This window comes from Genypterus blacodes, unplaced genomic scaffold (genome assembly GCF_046128005.1).
Source record: "Genypterus blacodes isolate CSIRO-AG114 ecotype Tasmania unplaced genomic scaffold, CSIRO-AGI_Gbla_v1 ptg000029l_1, whole genome shotgun sequence".
In the NCBI taxonomy this organism is placed as follows: Eukaryota; Metazoa; Chordata; class Actinopteri; order Ophidiiformes; family Ophidiidae; genus Genypterus; species Genypterus blacodes.
In genome coordinates this window covers 5983262-6005313 of record NW_027466842.1, presented here as the reverse complement: position 1 = coordinate 6005313, position 22052 = coordinate 5983262, and the positions used below count along the sequence as shown (strand labels likewise).

General features: G+C 44.3%; 1 protein-coding gene across 2 annotated transcripts; it reads left to right on the top strand.

Moving 5' to 3' along the window:
- Positions 1-2903: 2903 nt before the first annotated feature.
- Positions 2904-19365, top strand: pax3a (paired box 3a). Of its 2 annotated transcripts, none has more exons than XM_076144842.1 (9): positions 2904-2988; positions 3381-3616; positions 3921-4050; positions 4189-4332; positions 13579-13778; positions 14516-14681; positions 14801-15021; positions 17933-18196; positions 19348-19365. In XM_076144842.1, the coding sequence occupies exons 1-9, from the start codon at positions 2904-2906 to the stop codon at positions 19363-19365; spliced, it is 1464 nt and encodes a 487-aa protein (XP_076000957.1). The 2 variants fall into 2 exon arrangements, with proteins under 2 accessions (XP_076000957.1, XP_076000958.1); XM_076144843.1 differs by lacking the exon at positions 17933-18196 and adding an exon at positions 12923-12928 and having other exon boundaries at positions 4189-4336; positions 13583-13778.
- The last annotated feature ends 2687 nt before the right edge of the window (positions 19366-22052 follow it).

Sequence of the window (22052 nt, the reverse complement as noted above, 5' to 3'; positions counted from 1 at the left end):
TAAGTTGCTTTGGAGAAGCGTGTCTGCCAAATGCAAAGAATGTCATGCAAATGTACTGTAAGTCCACACAGCCTGCTCCTCCTTACGGAAAATTAATTTTTTCCAGTAGTCTAAATAGGCCTTATAGTCTAATACAACTTACGTCCTGCATATGGCCGGTGGCATACAGCTCTGATGAGAACTGCCTATGGCTTATCAGGCAGTTAGACTGGCTTTATCTGTGGGAAAGCAAAGCAAATTGTTGTGTTGTTTTTTTTCAGTGTGTAAGGTTTCAGAAATCAAATCCCCAGGCTTATTCTTTGTGTATGAGTGGTAAATATGACTCACTATTTCATTTAAAAGCCATCCTGCTCTTTATTTTTGATGCATTTTGTCTACCACCACAGCACATTTCTGACTTGGCTTCCTCCTCTAATTGATTTGACATGGTAGATCCAATATCCTTTTCATGATGGTCAAACTTAGTATGATAACTTTCTTTCTCCCCCATTCCTTCTTTTATGGACATATAAAGTTTCCACATGTTCTCTGTCCACTGCATCATTTTTTTTTAACTTTACATGGAAAAGATCTCACCTTATAAAACGATCAGGCCACATGCTGCGGTTCAGGCCAATGAAGAAGAAACAGAAATGTTGGCTTTTGGCTGCAAAACTCAGATGCATGCAACAATAAAAACACTCACAAAATTTGATAAATTATGAATGCAACAACTTTTTAAAAGCATTATTTACCTTTGTAAGACAAGAAAATGAAGAAAATAAAGTCTGGTCCTCTTTCTTTCAGGATAGGACTGCACTTATTTATATTTTGTTTTTAACCCATGAGGTGGTGACATAATAGGCTTTTCAATTACTTGATGTGCATGAGTTTGCCAGTATGCTGGATCACCCTGTAAAGTCTGATTCGTGAGGAAACATGTCGGCCCATTAAACACGCCTCATTAGCATAATTATCACAAATCTACAAGGCTTCAGAAAAGTCAAGTGATCCCTCATGTGGTTCTGAGTGTCAATAATCGACCATTTGCACGGATATGTTACACTAGCGTGTGGGTGAACCACGGGTCCTCGCAGAGTCCATTGTTAAATTATTGCGACTATTAGATGAGTGTGAAGCTTCTGCGTGGGGTGTGCTGGTGGAACTCGTGGTAAAAAAGAAAAGAACAAAAAAAATCCTCCTCTCCATTCTGAGGATCCCCCACATCCCCAGCACATCTCCCCCATTGTTATTGCGGCCCGGTGGGCAGAGAACCTTCCAGAAATCTGCGCGTAAAGTGACGCTCGATTAAACAGCTCATAGACCTTTTAAGATGTGTTAAAATCTGTTTATCTGCATGTAAAGTGACACATTAGATAAGAAGTTTGTCTCCTAATTCATTCCAACTTTGTGTGATTAATGCACACAGCCTTGTAAATAACTAACTAATAACTAAAACCATTAAAATGCAGCCAGGGTCATAGAACTGATAATTAAAACATTTGATGAGCCAGCATAATAATAATAATAATAATAATAATAATAATAATAATAATAATAATAATAATAATAATAATAATAATGGTAATAATAATAATTATAATTATAATTATTAGAATAATTAGAATAATTATTATTCTACAATTATACTATGCATATTTATTATTATTAATTTGAATGCATTGGAGCATTTTGTAAGCCGTGATCGTGTTTCACACCTGTTGCAACCTGAAGTGCCAGTGCTTGTTGTCATAGTCACGCGTAATGAAAAATTCATTGGAATTGAAAGTTGAAATAAAAAAATATCTTTTTTTTTCACGGTGATGTGCAGTAGTGATGAGAGAGGTAAACACTGTGACGCTGCTAAATACTTATTTACTTCAATAAGTGTTTTTCTAGTCTCCATACTGGCACATTTAATTCAGACTTTTTAAATCTGCTCTTAAAATGTATGATAATACAATAATGTCTAGGTTTTTCATGTACTATCTTGACAAGAGCACTGTGTAAGATAACCAATAATAATAATAATAATAATAATAATAATAATAATAATAATAATAATAATAATAATAATAATGATGATGATGAGGATGATGATGATTTTACACGTTTAATGAATTGATCTGCAGTAGAAGGCAATGAGATATTAATATAGAGATAGAAATATAATAATAAATAATAGATAAATATGCATATCATTTATTTGGGCATTATTTTCTCAGTCTAATTGAATCTTATTATACTTTTATGTCCTGATCAATTCAAATTCTCGAGAACATGACTAGAGGCCTTAATAGGTGAGGACAGACACACACACACACACACACACACACACACACACACACACACACACACACACACACACACACACACACACACACCCTCACCTGAGCAGCCACCTCACTGCCTTTTCGATTGAACACTTTTTCAAAAGTTCCGTGCACAAGCTTGTGACACGACGAACTGACCTCGTGATGTCACAGCAGACAGATTAGAGGTGCTGCTGTCCAATCACGGAACTCCCCCAGCCTCTGGACGTCCGGGTGCTCGACCAATCACAGGGCCCAGCGCCGAGTCAGAGGGGACAGGGAGCGCAGATAAAGATTGACTGCCAAATGACTCTCGGGACTGTAAGCAACTTGTATGAGTGCGAGCCTGCGTGCACTTCTGATGCAAACACACACCTGAGCTCAAACACACATACACACACACACGCGCCACTGGATAACTGTCTGCTTTTCTGAGGGATCCAGCTTTTCTCTTGCTCCTCCAGGACTTCTCCAACCCATTTAACGCGTCTTTGCACACAAAAAAAAGCGACCGAGCAGATATATTTGCTATTAGATTTGTTTTGAGGATTAAAAAGCGACTAGCGAGGAGGTTTGAGGCCGAGCTGTCTACCTGGCGGAAGGTCAGGAGTCATGACGGCACTTGCAGGCGGATTACCGAGAATGATGCGCCCAACTCCTCACCAGAACTACCCGCGGGGAGGCTACTCGCTGGAAGGTAAGACCCGTAAAGTTCACAATCTGGAAAGGAAAGTTGACAAAATGCAAGATATATTATTTCAAAACTCAAAATCATTTACATTTCTTGAGTCCTACACGTCATTTTAATTAAAGTTGTGCTTATCTTTGCTTCCTTCCTTAAATCTGTCTTCACAAATGTGCTTTTCATCCCATTTGCAGACTTTTTCTTCATCTTATATGAAGGTTTTTGATTTTTCAGTATAAGTAAAGCCTGGATCTTCATGCTTCATATTCTAATGCTTATTAAAAGATCCAGCAAAGATTTATAGGGCGATTGTTGACGAGTTTTATCTCCTCGCTGCGACTCAATCGTCGCGATATCTTACATTTTTCTATAAGAGAATTCATCGTATTGACTTCTCTGTGCAGTGTCCACTCCGCTAGGCCAGGGTCGGGTCAACCAGCTCGGTGGCGTCTTCATCAACGGCAGGCCTCTTCCCAACCATATTCGCCATAAGATCGTGGAAATGGCTCACCACGGGATCCGGCCGTGCGTCATTTCCCGGCAGCTGCGTGTCTCCCACGGCTGCGTCTCCAAAATCCTGTGCCGGTACCAGGAGACGGGCTCCATCAGGCCGGGGGCCATCGGGGGCAGCAAGCCAAAGGTGAGAGGAGGCAACACGTGGAAGCGTAAAGTGTGTTGTTGTGACGCAGAAACGTGATTTAAAAGTCAGCAAACACACTCATTAAAGGCTGAAAGAGGCGTAAAATGATGGCGTTTAATGATGCTGCTTCAATTTAAGTTCCTTTCTCATTTGGCTGTCAAATAAACTAAATAAAGTTGTGGGGATTCCATTTTGATTTAACGATACAATAAAATATTAAAAAATTAAACGAAAAAAAGGGGAAATTCAGCTAAATAAGCGAATTTTTGAGTGATGAAGTCTTCCTTCTCGTTCCCCGTTGAAGCAATCCGCGTCTCCAGAGGTCGACAAGAAAATCGAGGAGTACAAGAGGGAAAATCCGGGAATGTTCAGCTGGGAAATCAGGGACAAATTACTGAAAGATGGAATCTGTGACAGGAACAACGTCCCCTCAGGTAGGAGCGCAGATTCCACACCTGAGCTGCAGGGAATGAATGCCCGGGACGAGAACACAACCAACAACAGCTCAACATTTATATAGTTTAATGTTGTTGGGTCATGATCGTAATAACGTCATTCTATTTATCCCAAAGTGAGCGCGATCAGTCGCATCATGCGCTCTAAATTCGGCGGAGTGGGTGAGGATGAGGAGGACGACGAGGAAGCGGTGAAGAGAGAGATGGAGGAGAACGAGCCTCGAACAAAACACAGCATCGATGGCATCCTGGGAGACAGATGTAAGTCATTTATTATGTTGTATAATGTATTTACAGAGTGGCGATAATAGGAACGAACACACACACACACACACACACACACGCACACACACACACACACACCCACACACACTCCAAAGTGCCCTTTAGTGCATTAAAATGTATATTAAGGAGAGTGCGGCGATCTGATTGGTTCAGAAATATTTTGTAAGTATTTCTGGGTTTATTGAGGGTACAGGTGGTGTTTTGGTTAATAATGATAATAATAATAATAATAATAATAATAATAATAATAATAATAATACTAATAATAATAATAGATCTGTTATCTATGACGTAATACATTTTCTACAAATTAAATTCATCCTCAGGAATAAACAGGTTAAATGTGTGTGTTTCGGTTATTAAGATGTGAACGAAGTAAAAGAAAGTTTCAGCTTTTACACCTCTGAGATTTAACAAATAAGCGGAGGACAATTGTTATAAAGTGGATAATCAAACATTTGTCCCACTTCATATAGCCTGAGAAAGTTTTTTTAAAAGTTTTTTTTACGCACAATCAGACACTTGAGGATGAACTTCAGGGGGACAAAGCGGCCTGAGTCCATTGAGACTCGCACCTCGGTTTGACGGCGCACAAAAGCCAAACTCCAGTGAGCGGCTCAGTGTGTATACAAAAAGACGCCAGGGCCTTTCAAAATAAGAGAAAGGGAGGAAAAAAAGTGCGCTGACAAAAGGCCGGCAGAGCACATTATGAACCCGCAATGAGTGATGAATTATTCAGGGACACCAATAGACTCTGGACAACCTGGTTTATAGACTGACTGCTCCAAATCTGTTTACAGTTTGTCTTTTTGAATATTAATAATTCCCCCCAAAAAAGATCCCAGGGGAGGAAAAAAAAAAATCGTAGACTATCAGAGGAACACCTGTTGATTTACGACCTGTTGGGATGTAAGGAATGTTATTGCAAAAGGAAAGTTTATGGCGTTGGTTAATTATTAGTGAATACGCCTTTGGAAACACGCGTTATTGCTTAATCTTACGTTTATTTTAAAAAGATATATGCTATTTTTCTGTGTTAAATAAAAGATATAGAAAAAAATCGAAAAATGCAGCTGGAAGTAAGTTGCTGATTTGGCCTGAAAATGTGTTAAATTCACGCCAGGCCTTAGCATAATTCAATTGAGCGGCGCAGTTTGTTACGTTTTTGACGCTTGGAGCTTCTGAAGCGGTGTTTTTGCGGCGCGGCGAGCATGACGCGCAGCCGGAGCGCATTGGGGGAAACCCTTCACTTCGCTAGATTAAACCCGAAACCTTTTATTTCTTCTTTCCACTTTCATCTCAGACAAAGTCCGCCCCTTTCCTTTCCGCCCTAGGGGCACACACACACAGAAACACACGCACACGCACACACACGCATTCATGAACTATCTTGTGGCCACTTCCCTCCTTGAGACTCATCTTCAATACAGATCAGGCCACGTTGCTTTTGCTCCCTTTTCCTGCAAAACATCCTAACAAAATGTTGATGTAAATTGAGAATATGCAGGAAAATGCTATTAAATAAATGTATGCATTGAATAAATTCCCCCCAAAAGTTTGATCCAACTTTTAGAAATGTAAAAAATAACAAGACACTTTAATCAAGGGACAGTTTTTACATCAAATCATCTGTGATAACTTACAGGAAAACAACAGGGACACTTTCTCCTCCATTGATATACAGAACAGCAGTATTTCATTCTTCTGTCTCTTTGTGGAAGTAGTTGTTGTTTTTCTCTTTTACAGCTCTTCATTAGAATGTGAAAGGGCTAGTTTGGCCACTGAGAGAGTGTCTTCTGGCCAAATATTGATTAAGTAGGTGTTTGCAGAGGCTATTGTCATGGCGAGGAGAGGCCTGTTGCTCTCTGCCCCTTTCTCTTCTATCACCATTGTTGGCTTTCCTTAAGTGCGAAGATCAAAGCTGACTCATTTAGATTTATTTGTCTGGGAAAAGCAGTGTTGTAGCAAAGGTTTGTGGGATAAAGTACGCTGGGTAGCCCCGGGTCTGCATGGCATTAGAGCCAGTGCCTGCATGGACTGCTGTGGGAAAACGCTGCCCTGAGTTGATTTTTAAAAGCTCGCTGGGATGAATCCAACGCCGAATTGTTTACATTGAAGGGTTGAAATTTCATGTTTGAACTGCATCCTATAACCTGCTATTACACGGATGCAGGATTCGGATCAGTGGCAGCGGCAGTTATGTGTATCAGGCATGTGTGTCAATATATCTCTGGGTAAATAATTCTTAATTGATAGCATCCTCGCCCGGCTTTATTATTGTAGTACTTTAGCCTCATTTAACTAATTAAAGTAACCAAAGTCATGAAAGAGGAGCAGCTACTCTTGCAGGGTCCATTTATGGCGGCGGGGGTGAAAGGGAGAAAGAAGAAGGAGCAGAAGAAAGCCCAGAAATACAAACAGTCAAAGGGATAACTTCTCTTTAAAGGGGATCCTGGGGTGCCAAATTGAATGAGGCCAGTTCTTTCAAATCTGCCATGGTGAACGCAGTCAACATGTAATAATTGGTTTCATTGAGGTGCATTCCAACAATCTGCTGCCATTCTCCTGCCTCCATTGTCCAGTGGCAGGCAAATAGCCAGAGGGACAGGAGGAATCAAGTGCTGACAAAACATGAAAGATTTAGCTGCTTTTGTCGAAGGAGCTGAGTAGGACTTTGTTTGTGTAAATAAACTGGGCTACTGGCTCCCTGCGACTCTGGCATGGATTCAGCGCCAGGGAAAAAAACACACATGGAAAGGAAAGAAGGAGTATTTGCATTAGAAAGTATCCATGTTTTGCGTTAAAGCAGTCGGACTGTACCAAGTGTGGCAAAGGCCGAAAGCGGGGGAAACGACGATGGCAATGAACTTCCACGTGTAACAGCCACATCCTGGCCATCTAATCCAGTTATAACGTTTCATAACTTATACCCCCTTGAGACATTTAAGAATATAAACATATACATTTCTCTCCGATAGGCACAGAGTAAGCGGGTAATAACCCAGTGAGACAGGGGGCGGCTGCAAGCAGACGTTGAATTTCTTTTAAGTTGTGTATTTGTCGGGGTTCCGTGCATTTCCACGGTGAATGAGCCAGGGATTGTGAGTCGGAGGAGACCGTCTGTAGTCACAACAGACGGAAGGCCTCAACGCCACTGCAGGAATGTCTGCTCCAGCCACATTTCCATTTTTTCCTCTCCGGGTCTTGGAAATGGAGAAATATACATCCAGTATACTGCATATGTGTGTCTGGCTTTGTGTCTCTGGACTGTTTTCCTGGATTATCAGAGCTCACAAGGCCAGTTTATGAGATAGACATACTCCGTCCTTGTTGGTATAATTTTCAAGGTTCTCACTTTCGCCACAAAAAAAAGAAAGAAAAAATCCACACCGGCTGATCTGCAACTGAATACAGACTCTATGCTTCATTAAAGCCTCTTTCTCTGTTGGCACCCGCATTGTGATCCACCAATATTAATTCAAAGGACAATTAATGAATGCAGGCCAACTTTGAAGTAATAGGCAAGGGTCCTGCCCTGAGCCGGCCCCTCGACGCTGATGTACTCTCCTCATTCTCCCCACTAACCCCAGAGACACTGTGAAGTGACTGAAAGAGAGGCAATGAGCAATGGAAGGTCAAGGAGAGGAGCCCCAGTAGAAAAAGAGCTCTCTATTTCCTTGGAAGTATTAGCCAAGCAAAACTCTGTGATGGGGAGGATAAAGGAGCGCGAGGAGAAAAGGGTCGGGGGCAAAAAGGGGCACAATGGGATAGTTAATTGAGTAAAGCCAGACAGCGTTGTCAATCACTTAACTTTGTTTAGCCTCAGTTTTTGTGGCGCTGTTTCGTCCGGCACATTGCACATTATGGACACGCCAGCACAACTCTGCTGCTGTTTTGATTAATGTCTTTTTTGCATCTCCAGACAAAGAAAACCAATAGAAAAAAGAAAAAAGTTTGGCTTGTAAGATTCCCTTTTTCGTTGTATTTTAGGATGTATTTGTTCCAAGTCACAGCATCTGTTTCCTCCAAAGTCCAAACGAAAATAGGCGAGAGACCGTTAAACCAAAAGTAAGACACTGATAATGACAGTGAGTGTTTTGCCGAGCGAGGGAGAGACGGGATGGAATGCAACGACGGCTCCTCTCGAGCAGCTCAGCATCTGTGAAGTTTTGTCGCGGGTCAGCGGTGAGCCTTCAGTGGCGTGCGGAGCAGGGAGGAGCTGTGAAAAGGTCAAAGGCCAACTTGGGGTCACTGGACTGTTAAAACTATCAAGCACCAGGAGAGGAAGGTTACCATAATGTTTGGCTATAGATGACAGCTATATGGACTTCTTATAATATCATCATCTCACTCTAATGATGACATGACTGTAGTTGCAGTGGTAGTCATGGTGATTGATCTTGAGTTGTGCAGACTTCCAGCTATCATGGAAATCCGATACCAAAGCAGAAACAAGAAAATCTCAATTTGTTGTTTTAAAATGATTCAATCAGATTTTTCTATCTGTGGAAAATAGCGATATGAAGCACAATCTGATCTAGTTTAGTATAGAAATATTAGTCTCTATTCATCATAATTAGTCCTGAATTTGTCTTTAGAAGATATTTTCAGCTCAAGTCGACTCAAATGGTTTCGCTTATTTTGAGAGTTCCTAACAAGTTATTTGTCAAATATTGGTTTTTCATACAATAAGTACAACAAATGATGACCATACATGAGACATTTTTCCAAACTATTGTCTGTAATTGAAAGAGAATGAGAAAATGATACTTGATTCCACAGAATTCTTCCACATAACGGCCATGTGGTGCATTTTGAGTTCCACAAAGCCTCAAAATGTCTGAGCAGCTACATCGATTTAAATCCAGTTTAAAACTCAGATTATGTTTTCCTGTTTCAACCCCTTGTTTCTGGAAGCGGTTGGGAGATTCTAGCCTGGTCTAGACTGCGGCCTGGGGTCTCAGCTGGGCTGGAACGTGCAGGCAGAGCGGCCTGTTGCTGGCGGCTCTGCGTGGGCGCTCGGCAGTTGCTTTGTCCCGTCTGTGGGGGTGAAAATGCCACCGTGAAACTGTCACCTAACTGCACCGCGGTGGAACTAAATAATAACCACCACACACTGGGAGCACATAATAGCCACGCAGGCCCATTTGTGGCTGCAGCAATATTACCCAGAGATACATCTTTCAAAGTCATATTGCAGGCTATTTCTTTGTCCGCGGCGTGGTCGACCTCCTGCGCTTATTCACTCTGTGTTATGTGCAACGCATTATCATCTCTGGCTCGCTGTCCCCTTACTTTCTCTCTCGCTCTTGCCCGCTTTCTGCCCCCCCTCTTTTTTCCCAGGCAGCTGCAGGTTCCTGGGGGCTCCTTAGCAAGTCAAGTGAGCAGCCCACTCACTCCCATTTCTCCCCTCACTGTTAACCCCAGCTGAGCCCGTACGCTGTCACTTAACTATTCTTTTCCTCCCGTGCATCTGCTCGCTCCGGCCCGACGTGCCACGCCACTATTTTATTCAAGGCCCCGCTCGCACTGTGTGCTGCGGCCTGAAAGGGCTCAGATCTACTTCCCTGGGCAAATAACTAGTTCATTTGTCTCTTCTGCCCTTTGTTTTGTGTGGTGAACACATGTCACCAGCTCAATTACCTTCTCTATTAACAGTCCCTGGAGGAAGGGCCAGCCAGCCCCTACCAAAACAGGGCTATAAACTGCCCCATATGCTCCACTTCTCTCCCTCTCTTTCTCACCGCCGCTCTTCCCGTTGTATCGTCTCTCCCTCTCTTTCTTTAATCTCCATCTGACTCTCCTCTCCCGATATCTTGCTCATTCCGCATATTCTCTTTTAATTCTTTCTCGCCCTCTTTGACCACTTCTTTCCATTTTCATTCAGTTTTTTTGCCATTACAAAATACATAAACATGTGCACATGCTGTGTGCGCACACAGGGATGTGTGTGTCTGTGCATGTCTCTTCACATTAACGTCTATGGAGCGGGTGGGAGGGGGGTGGGTGGGTGGGTGGGGGGGGGGGGGAATGCTTGGCTAGGCGGGTCTTGGCCAATGCAGTCTACCAGTAAACAAGAGCAGTCTTTATTCTCGCAGTTGGAATCTTCGCGAGCTCTCTTGCTCTGTTCGAGGCAACGCTGCTGCAGGTGAAGTTAATGCAACTGGACGTTCCCCAAGTTCACATCTGTGACCCTCTGGAGTTTATCTTCCCTGCTTGTCAGTCTCCTCTCCTGATCGATAAATGGTTCTGTTCACTTGCCGTCCGTCTGTCGATGACACTTATGTGTGTTTTTGCGTACATACATTGTTGTGTAGAAATGTCTTTAACGTCTATAAAGTGTCTCAGATCAGTAAACAACCTGTTGAAAACACTATTGAATCTAGAAAGCAAAAAATATATTAACCACTTACCAGCAACACTCTATTATCTAAACTAGCTAATTATTCATTTATCAACCTGCATTTAACTTTACTTTCAAATGTGTATTTTATGGCTACTTCTGCGACAGCCCTAATTTCCGCTTCAGGGATGATAATCTATCTTTCTATTAAGATTCTTGTCACAGACAAACTGTGAGCAGCTATGGAGTATTTTCAGCTCCCCAGAGCTTTAGCTGCAGCGTAAAATTTGATTTGGGTGTTTAAGTAAGGAGGTCGAGGCCTCCCTTTGTGTGTTTGGTATCCTCCTCTGCTGTTCGATGAGGGGAATGTGTGGGAACAGCCCGCTTCAAGTCTGCCAAGGCATCGGCGTGCCTCAAACTCCAGCCGCAACAGCCTTAAGACGCTTGTTTGAAAATCGCAGATGTAAAGATGTGGATGCAGCAAGGGGGCGAGAGAGAGAGAGAGAGAGAGAGAGAGCGAGAGAGAGAGACAGACAGAGACAGAGAGACAGAGAGACAGAGAGACAGAGAAGTGAAGTGAAGTGAAGGGGATGGACATGAGGGGACGGGCGTGTTTTTAAGAATGGCCCATTCTGCTCCGCTCTGCACCTCAACATCCCTCAGCATCTTCTTCAGGTGCCCTCAGCTTCCCATCTCCTCTGCATGTCAGCCCTGTCAGCTACCCCATCCCCCACCGCTGTGCCCCTCAGGCCCTGGAGGGAGGAGGTGACCGGGTGCTCCCCTGCTGTGCCCCTCCGCAGCCCCCAGTAGCCCTTCTCTGGACCTCTTTGTACCACCCCCCACCCCCCCACCCCCCCACCCCCTCCTACTCTTCATTCCCCAACTCAGCCCCTGGCCCTGCGGCCCCCCCCCAACTCACCCTACAGCCCTTCCACCCCCCCGCACTCCCCTGCTGGGCAGGTGACAGGCCCCTGAATGCGGGCCCGGGCGTCCCTGATGGCTCCTACAGATGGAGCGTGGTAATCGGTCCAATAGAGCCCTGCCACAGGCTTTTCCCTGCTAAGATACAAAAGGCCCCGGCCACATCACTTCCAAAAAAGAAAGAAAGAAAGACAGACAGAAAGAAAGAGGGCGAGAGAGGAAGAGAGACCGAGGAAAAGAGAAAGAGCAAGCCAGAGGATGACAAAAGCAACACTGTCATTTGCCATTACGGCCGAGCCTGTGACGGGGTATTCTCTCTGTAGTTACTAATAATAAAAACAGGGAGGGAAGAGAGAGGGAGAGAGAGAAAGAAAGGGAGCGAAGGAGGAGAGATCCACCCCCACCCTGCAGTTAACATGATACAGTGCCAATGGGGAGCTTTCTCCTCCGAGGAGTTTTATGAGCTCCCCTTCCTTCCCCGAGGAATCTTTTGGTTTCAGCTCCGTCATTGAGTCTCCTCCTTTTCTTTCTTTCTCTCTTGCTCTGTCATTAAAATGGTAATGATGTCGCTTATTTCTTAGCACCACAGTTTGTTTAGTGGCTTTTGTTTATGGGCTGATTAAGTTGCGCTTTACTCCTTAAGTCGTCCAGGGAGAGGAAAGTTGTTGTGAAAAAAGTAAAAAAAAAGTTATTACTTTGAAAGATATTGAGTTTAATCTAATGCTGCTCTAAGAGACCTCAGAGAGTTTGAGCCTGTGTGGCAGTGTGGCGCCTGGGTTCAAACGTAATAAAGAGCTCTACTCTCCTCAGCGTCAGAATCTCCTGCGCTGGCGGTCCTGAGCACAGCGGCATTCCCGAGGTCCAAATCCGTGTGTAATGCCTGGTCAAACACACACTGGCAACCGGTACAAACATTTCCTGCTTGGCTCTAGAGGCAAGTGGAGATCCCCGCCCTCCCCCTTCCTGCCCCCCCCCCACTCCATGTCTGAGTTGGCACTTTTTAATTAAAGCTTTAAATCTCGAGGACAGAGGGAGAAGGAGCAGTCTGTAGCCAAAGCCTTCGTCTCTTCTCCTCTTCTTTCTTTCTCTTCTTTTTTCTCTCACGGCGTAGGTGTGTGTGTGTGTTGCATAATCGCAGCGTTCCAAAAAGGTGCAGTGAACTCCCCCACCCCACCCTGCCACCACCAACCTCACCCAGGGGTGGGTGAGGTTTAAGAGGTCACCCAGGGGTGGATTTGGGAGTGGATTCCAACTTTTGCCGTTTTGTGTCCATCTGTGTTTGACACATTGTCACAGGCTGAGAGCGCCGTCTGAAAGCGCCCATGGGCCCGACGCGGCAGATGCATGTTTGTGAGTGTGTATGACCGAGAAAGAGATTGGGGATTGTGGACACGTAATGGTGGACAAAGGCAGGCTGTCACGCTAGTTTGCGAGGCCTAATCATTATTTAATAGATGGGTAACCTTCCCCCATATGCAGCAGCAGTTCTCCATCTCTGCACCCAGAGCTTCATTGATTCTCTTCTTCTGCTGAATTAGATCCCAATAGATGTCTCCCAGTTTGCCAGTCCCTCAACTGAACAAACAGATTAAGAAGCACCTGCAAAGGGGTGGGCGCCTGCCCCTCGCTATGGGGTCATATCTCCATATTGCACAGCATGGCTAAAACCAAGAGAGACACACTGGCCCAAGAAATAGAAACCCTGGAGGGATCTAGTCCCCTCTAATCCATGTTCAAGCAGCCTCTGGCTTTTGATCCCCACAGGGATCACTGAAGAGTTTAAAGCACCAGGAGGACACAATCTAAAGTGGCTCTGTACCATGTGTTGTACTCAGCAGCAGCTATTGTCTCTGCTCCGACTATTGTATCGCATCTTTGTTCTCATGGAATTCACCTCCACAGTCTGACCACTGTTAGACACAAAGTAACACAGTCTGATGGTTTTGGCCCTTTTGCAGCGAGCCACTCGGACGAGGCCTCCGACGTGGACTCGGAACCGGGTCTGCCCCTGAAGAGGAAGCAGCGCCGCAGCCGGACTACCTTTACGGCGGAGCAGTTGGAGGAGCTGGAGAGGGCCTTCGAGCGCACGCACTACCCCGACATCTACACGCGAGAGGAGCTGGCCCAGCGCGCCAAACTCACAGAGGCCCGAGTACAGGTTAGAGATGAAGACGCAGACACAAGGGACACATTATTCAGACGTGACCAGACGCTGCACTTTAAATAGAAGATAGAATAGAATAGGAATGTCATCGGACTTGGATTAGACACGCACGAACACGCACACACACACACACACACACACACACACACACACACACAAACAGACACACACACAGACACACACAGACACACGCAGAGAAACATTACAGCAACAGTGACCATAACATTTACAGCGAAGCGATATGCCGTCTGTCATGGATACATTTCAGATGGGTGTGCAAAATTGCCCTAAGATGTTGCCACACATTCTTTAAAGTAATTAGACATGTAACCCCCCAACCCTTCACCCTGCGAGCTGCCCTCACACACACAAAGACCAGCACACAGATACACTGAACCCACTGTGTGCATACGAGGATAGTTGCGTATTTTTGTCAGACCCTCTGTAAAGTGCTATGTAAAGATCCTTAAATAGACCTCTGATTTAGATAGCGTACTAATACAGCCTCTAACAGCTGGAACGGCCTTCTGGCCTCTGTTAACCCATTGATGTCGCACACAAAGATGTAATGTCTGTGGTGTCACTCCACTCCGCAGACGGCCTGCACACATCTCAGTCTTCCTTACTGTGTTGGTTTAGCAGATAATTCAGTGTAGTTTGGTAAAATCGCAAAATAAAACACACTCACACACACTCACTCACTCACTCGCTGGCCTCTGATCCTCGCTCAGGTGTGGTTCAGCAACAGGAGAGCCCGGTGGAGGAAACAAGCAGGAGCCAATCAGCTGATGGCGTTTAACCATCTGATCCCCGGCGGTTTCCCTCCGTCGGCTATGTCAGGCCTGCAGCCCTATCAGCTGTCCGACAGCCCCTACCCTCCCAGCTCCATAGCTCAAGGTGGGCAGAACCACACGCACACTCACATCAAATGATTTGTCAAAGTTGAGTAATACAACAATAGCAGCAAAATGATCCTCGACAGTTTTTTTACGAGTACATCGTGTTTATCTCTGCAGTATCTGAGCAGCCCGGGACAGTCCACAGACCACAGCCGCTGCCCCCCACCAGCGTGCACCAGAGTGGGCTCAGCTCATCATCGGCATCCCAGGATGGAGGCTCAGCGTACTGCCTGTCCTCCGGACGTCACGGCTTTTCTGGCTACTCTGACAGCTTTGGGGCTCCCACAGGACACTCCAACGCCGTCAACGCCACCATAAGCAACAGCCTCTCCCCTCAGGTCAGACACACGTCCTCCCACCACGTCTAGATTCTGTTTCAAAGACACATCCACACACCCATATACACATACACCCTATGCTTAAATCACACCATGAAACGGGAGACTTAATAGTCTTCACAAAATGCATAAGATGGAGGGATAACGACACACACACACGCACACACCTCTGCGTGACCCATGTGGCGACATTGCAGTGACATTGATGAAAACCTTGTTAGGCTCAAAAACACGGTAGCATTTAATTTTTGTTTATGCTGATGGGTTGTTTGATGAATTTAAAATGTGGCAAGTGTCAGTCGTGTGGGGGAGAGGAAGGAGCAGACATGAGGGAGGATATATGGAAGTCGGACGGTGACACAAATCAAAACTGAAAAGACAATTATGGTCGATTACACAGTCATCAGTGTCCATCAGTGGCTCCCTACCAGTCCAGAAGATGGGCTAACAGGCAGAAAACGAGCTTTTAACTGCCACAAAGGGTGGTCTGCCCACATGCAATGCATGCTGGGTACTAATTCCCATGAGAGAGAATCTCAGACTCCTGTCAGGCATAGATAAAAAACAGCCTGAGGCAGGTTTGTCTCCATGCAAGTGCCTCAGGATCTATGTTTTTTGAGATCTTTGTTCTATCTGCCATGGTGGACAGTCAGGACGTGTTGGTGGCTCCACACTGGCTGGAAGTATAATTAACTGTTTTGATATTTGCGCTGTAGTTAGGGAGTAGAATTTGCTACCTTATGGACATGTTTCCTATGTATGAATGTTTACTTTTAATGGAACGGTAAAAGCACAGAAAGAGAGAAAGAGACTAGAAAAGATGAGTGTAGACTGAGTCTTTATAATTAAGTCAATAATAGTGAATCTTAACTAGTGGTGACTCAAACTGGCCAGTCGCTGCCGTTCTGCTACCGAGTGCGTATCTGCGGTGTGAGTTCACATACCCACAGGGTCACAGAGTGTCTTTAACTCTAATAAAGAGGCCAAAGGTGCAGAGGCCTGGTGGCTGGTTTCAGCATTAACCTCAGTGTGCTGCTCCTCACTGAACCCACAGCTCATCTTGCGTACCGCCTGGAATGTTTTCTCCGTCTGGAATTGCAATCACAGAATGTTCCAGTGTCTTAATTGATTGGAATGAAGTAATCTATCCCCCAGTAACAAAGTGTGTAATTTATGCAAATGACTCACTTTGTTGGCTAATTTGTTTTAATTCATGTATCCACTGCAGCTGTAAGAATGTATATTGCAATAGTTATCTCTATTTGAGACAAGGATAGAATTAATTTCCTGATTTTAACTTAATAAGAAGAAGGGAATGAGCATTGATTAAATTCTGTGACATTGGTAGCTAATACAAGAAGACCTCTCCTTAGAAAACTTTACAGTTAGTTTCTTTTACACAAAGCTACATAAGATATTAAAACAATATACAACCCCGTGTCCGTAAATGGAGACACAAGGTGAATTCCACATGTGGTCACATTAGAGCTTTGCGAAGTTATGATACGGATAAGGTTTATTTTAAATAAGGGATAGTTTGTCATGCAGTGGGAGCAGCAGTCTGGTCGGTGGACTGTGGTCTCCCCGAGGTGCTGGGGTCTCTGGCGTCTCACTGCTGATCTGGTGCATACCAACGCAATCCTTTCTCACCAAAGAAGCGAGCGGTCGGGATTTGCACCCCCCTGAGACCTAATCCCCGGAACAACTTCGAAACAGACACACCCTCGGGAACTGCTGCTGTTTCAGTCGCACGGGCTCTCGCACAAACACACAGGCGCATTAAACCGACTACTGCGTGTGTGTGTGTGTGCGTGTGTGTGTATAGTCACACACTGTACATGCGGAATTAAACAGTATGTGGATAAATGAATGAAGCACAAAAGCAACATAAAACTTATTTAGTATTGACTTAGATGACAGGGATGGATTCTATGGACGCCTGTGGATGTGTAATATACCTCACACAAACACAACAGAGCCCTCTATGTGTGTTCCTTAAACGCTCAACGTTTAGCATCAAAACTATGGGGAATCATGTTCTTTATGTTTGACAGTATCAGGGTGAATGACTCAAACACACTTTGTTTTCCATTGTGTGTCTTTTATTTTGTGTTTCTCTTTTCCTCTTCCCTCTTTCGTGGATTCTAATCTTTCTCTCCCCACATCTTGCTCTTTCTTTCACTCCATCCATTTTTTTTTGCTGGGTTGGACATTTTCATGACTTCGCTTCTCACGCAAACCATAGCGCAGCTGTTCACGATGTATCACCAACGAGACCCCTAAACCCCCCGACATAAAGGGGAAAAAAAAAGAAAATGCACACACACACACACCTACTGTTACACACACATCTCTCACACACGTGCAAGGTAGCTTTGACATACAAACACACACCGGTCTTGTTCCCACGTACCCTTTGGCCTCTTCACGCTGCTCCCGCCAGGACACAGTGATTTCTTGGCACAGAGAGAGAAGAAGAAACGGAGAGACTGAGCATAGAGAAGTAGTGAGACATTTTCCTCATTAATTTCCTAATAACATCGGTGAAAGATTTGGAGTATTTATTTCTTTTCCATCTACTCCATTTGTGACTAAACGCTAGAATCCCGCAACTGTCGCGACAGGGGAAAAATTAAAATAGAAAAAAATACCTTTATTCCTTTTCCATAAATCTGACAAGGAAACTCTAGCAGAAACCGCTAGTGGGCCAAGGGACCGAGCTGCTCCGCCAACATCAGCTCCCCATTTGGTGACGCTAGTAAGCAGAGTAAAGAGAACCACATGTCTTGGCAAAACCAGTAATGAAGTATTTCTGAGTGTGTTTTCGCTCACCTGAGGGGAGAAGAAAAGGTGGAGTAATGCTGTTGTGTTCTATGTTGTTAACCCCGCGTTCCTCTGTGTGTACCTGCAGGTGATGGGCTTGCTCAACCCAGGTGGCGTGCCGCATCAGCCCCAGAGTGACTTTGCCCTCTCCCCTCTGACTGGAGGTCTGGAGCCCAATGGGAGCATGGCTGCCAGCTGTCACGGCTCCCAGCGTCTGGAGGCCCTGCCAGGCCTGACCAGTATGCCCACCCTGCCCAGCACCCAGTCTTACTGCCCGCCCACATACACCTCGCCGGCGTACACTATGGACCACCACCCGTCCTACCAGTATGGACAGTACAGTCAGAGCAAGGTAGGTTTGGAAAACGTGCTGATTATCTTAACTGTGACCCCGTAGTGATAGTAATTGCTGATGATTGGTGGTTATGTCCCTCTATAACTCCTCTAGCTGTGCTTTCTAGTTGAGATTTTCCATGTTAATTGCAAAGACCACGCTGATGAGCTCCCTTCTCAAATCGCACCATGCTGTGCAAAGACTATACATATGTTAGGCAGCACTTGTGGCCGAGCTACCTCAGTTTACATTACCATCACTGGACTATCCACGTGGCCTGATGCAGAGGCACACACACACATGCACACACACACACACGCGCACACACACATGCACACACACACACACACACTCACGCACACACGCACACACACACACACACACACACACACACACACACACACACACACTTTCACTCACTGTCCTTTCATGACCCCACATGATGAGCCTGCCCATCAAACCCTCGGTGCGGCTCACCTAGCCATGTAATGACCCCTGTGTAACAAAGATAGCCGGTCAAATGAAAGGAACCACTTCCCAAAGCATGTTTGACAGGAGGGGGGCGGGGGTGTGTGTGTGGGTCGGGGCCGTGTGTTGTTGGGGCTGATCTGGGGTAGACTACCACATGTTGACTGGCCCATCAGTGGCAACATCTTGATATCATTAATTTGGCCAGTCCTGGGAGAGACCCGCATGTAGCTTTTGGGGGTTTGGTGTAACGTGTGTGTGTGTGTGTAGGTGTGTGTATATGTGTGTGTGTAAAGTGGGGGTAAGGGACTTTTTAACATGGGCCGATTATGGCCCTTGGCAGGCCAGGATTAGAACCATGTGTCCCAGTGGAGGTCAGATCTAGATTTGTTATTGATCAGTGGAGCAGAGCCAGAGGTCCAGGCTCAGGCTCAGGCTACGTTAATCAGCAGCACGCGGTTACAAGACATTCACAAACTTTCTCACCTGTTTCTTGAGTTTTATGCTAAATCCTGGGAGCTGATCCTCTATTTTCACCTGCTTTCACCTCCTCAATACCACACGACTCCTTTATCGTCCCATTTCAAACACATTGCTCCGTCAGTCATCGGAGAGTTTAAGCTGTTGTAGTGGAATACGGATAGACATGAGCTTATTGAATTTGCTTTAACCCTGCATCTGTCTTTTCCTCTCTCTCACAGGTGCCTTTCATTATATGAAGCCCCAACATGGCCCGACTAAGAGGATTCCCCCATCCAGTCTGACATTCATCTCCAGAGAACGACCCCGCCCGTTGCTGCTGCTCCTGCTGCTGCCAACCTTCCCAGTCCTGGGCACAGCACAGGCGGGTGAGGGTGGGTGGAGGGGTTGAGGTGTTCTCCTTCAGAAATTGAAAAGTGACGGAAACACAAGGGGATTGGGGGTTGACTGGAATAATTAGGACCAAAGGCGCAGCCTCTCCAGTTACCTGCCGCTGTCTTTGCTGCGCGTCATGCTAGAAGGATCGCGCATGGTTGGGTGTCCATGCTTGAAGAGGAAAAGTAGGGGGTGGGGGAGTAAATACATTCAAGATTCTGTGTTTCATTCTTGTAATAAGTGGCAGAGATGCGGGTTAAAGTGGACTCTGTAAGCCCCATGCTCCTGGGGCCCCACCTTGATAAGGGGAGGGACCCGACGGCTGATGTTTATCAAGAGTTATGATGGTTTTCACGCCACATTGGTCTTGTTTGTAAGGAAGCCTTCATCACAATGTCTAAGGTGGAAAATATTTACTGTACATTGATTTGATTCCCGTGTAAGACATTGTTGGCGTCCAGGAAACCAGCAGGAACCATGTCGTCATTGCGCAATCCCTTCAACCCAAAGAACGTGCAATACATTCATACCTCAAGTGATGTAAATGAACATGGATCAAATATAACTGATTATAGCCTCAAAAGTATCCTTGCTTCTTCTTTAAAAAAAAAAAATAATTAATGTCATTAATTTTGGGTTGTGTTCAGGGGAAATCCTCAAGCATCGGAAAACATAGTCGTGATGTCATGAAGCCAAAAAAAAAATTCTCTGCCAGTGATGAAGTTATTACGTTTTTTCTGTTGTTGTATTTTTTTTGCATGTGTTAATTAGATTTTATTGGAAACTTGCAAACATTAATTCCATTTCTTATTTATTTAGTCTTGTTTATGTGTTGTTCTGTCTTTTCTGGATGTCTGTTCTAAGTGCTTAAGTAAGTCTTACACAATGTTTGTTCAATATTCATTATCTGACTTTTTGTAATCATTTTATCACTTACATCTGCATAAAATGATTTTGTTGTAATAAGGTTTGTGTAAAATCAGCACTATTTACTATTTATAATAAACTATATTAAAAATACTTATCTTTTCATTCTTTTTCTTTGAACCATCTCAGTTTTTTTTGGTGACCCTTGGTTCTAAATCCAGATGAGCAGGACAGTGACAGTGCCTACTTCTCCTTAAGCTATGTGTCTCATGCACACTCAGGGGCCCTAAATCATAAATATATCCCCTTTCATAAACACCCGTTTGGACAAATTCCTTCTCCCTGGGGTCTCCTTCACACTGCTTAATGACTAAAGCAGAGCTGCTGTAAATTATATAAGCACAGCAGCCCACAGACACACTGGGACATCAGTCACTGACATGGCTGTGCAGAGTTCACAGGCCTTTCGCTCTCAGTGCCAAACAGAAATGAAAACACTGTTCGCCCAGTAGGCTCACAAGTTCCAGATATCAGCGGTGTGTTTTTATCACTCCCTCTCTTTTTTCCTTTCCTTTCTTGGAGGATGGAGGGATCAGGTACACATGCTCAGCTGTCTGTGTCATTCATGTTCAACCAGGTGGAAAAAGGACATAAAATCCTGTTCAGGTATAATTAAAAAAAACATTTAAACCAATTTAAAAGCAAGTAGAGAGAAGAAAAGGTAATCCAATGCAATGAACTGGTGTTAATCTTCAGAATGATCCCTGAACTGTTATTTTTCATGCATTAACATATTTTGGTGTATATTAATGCAGCTACTGACATCACAAAACATTTTTTGAAGAGGCTGGAAAGAAACACAATACATTGGCATGAAATTATATCTATTAGCTTTGAAAATAAATCCACAAAATGAGAAATAGACCTATGGAGATTTGACTAGATGATATCATAAAATGTGTGGAGTAGATTTACAAGTACTTCAATAAAAGACCTCTTTTTAATAAAAATGTAGATGACTAAAATGCACTGTGCTATGAAGTACAATTAGAAAGTAGTACAAAATGAAAATGTGAAAGTACTCGTTGTTTTCATTATATTCTGTGTAATTGTTTGTATTTATAATAACATTTGGGTTTCTATATTTACACTACAAAGTTTATCTTATGTTTTCACTATTTTCTTTGCTCCTCACAAACCTTTTTTTTTAACAAGTGCTCGACTTGTAAGATACAATGAGTGGAAAAGACGCAAGGGTTGCTTTAGAATGGAGTGTCAGTCAAGCAGCAACACACTGGAGACAACTTAACCTCTGACCCCAACACTCTTTGAAATGAGTAGACTACTTGACTGGAGCTGACAACAATCCAAGCTTCTCTGCAGCTTCCAAGCCCCCAGACAGAAAGCGAAGGGAGGAGGAGGGGTGAAAAATATACTTTTAGAGAAGAGAAAGAGCTAAATGTGACTTTTAGTTTGAGCTGTATGTCTGTGGAGGATTTCCATTTTGGATGATTGATAGAAAATCACTTGTGAGAATTTGTTTCATAGAATGTATCAAAATATCTTACAATTCTTTACGACAAATCTCAAAAGAAGGTCATGCTGTATTGTTATGTCATGGAATGCTTCAATGATATCATTTGGTTCGGTTCCAATAGGAAAGGAAAGGCATTTAGAGCCTTTA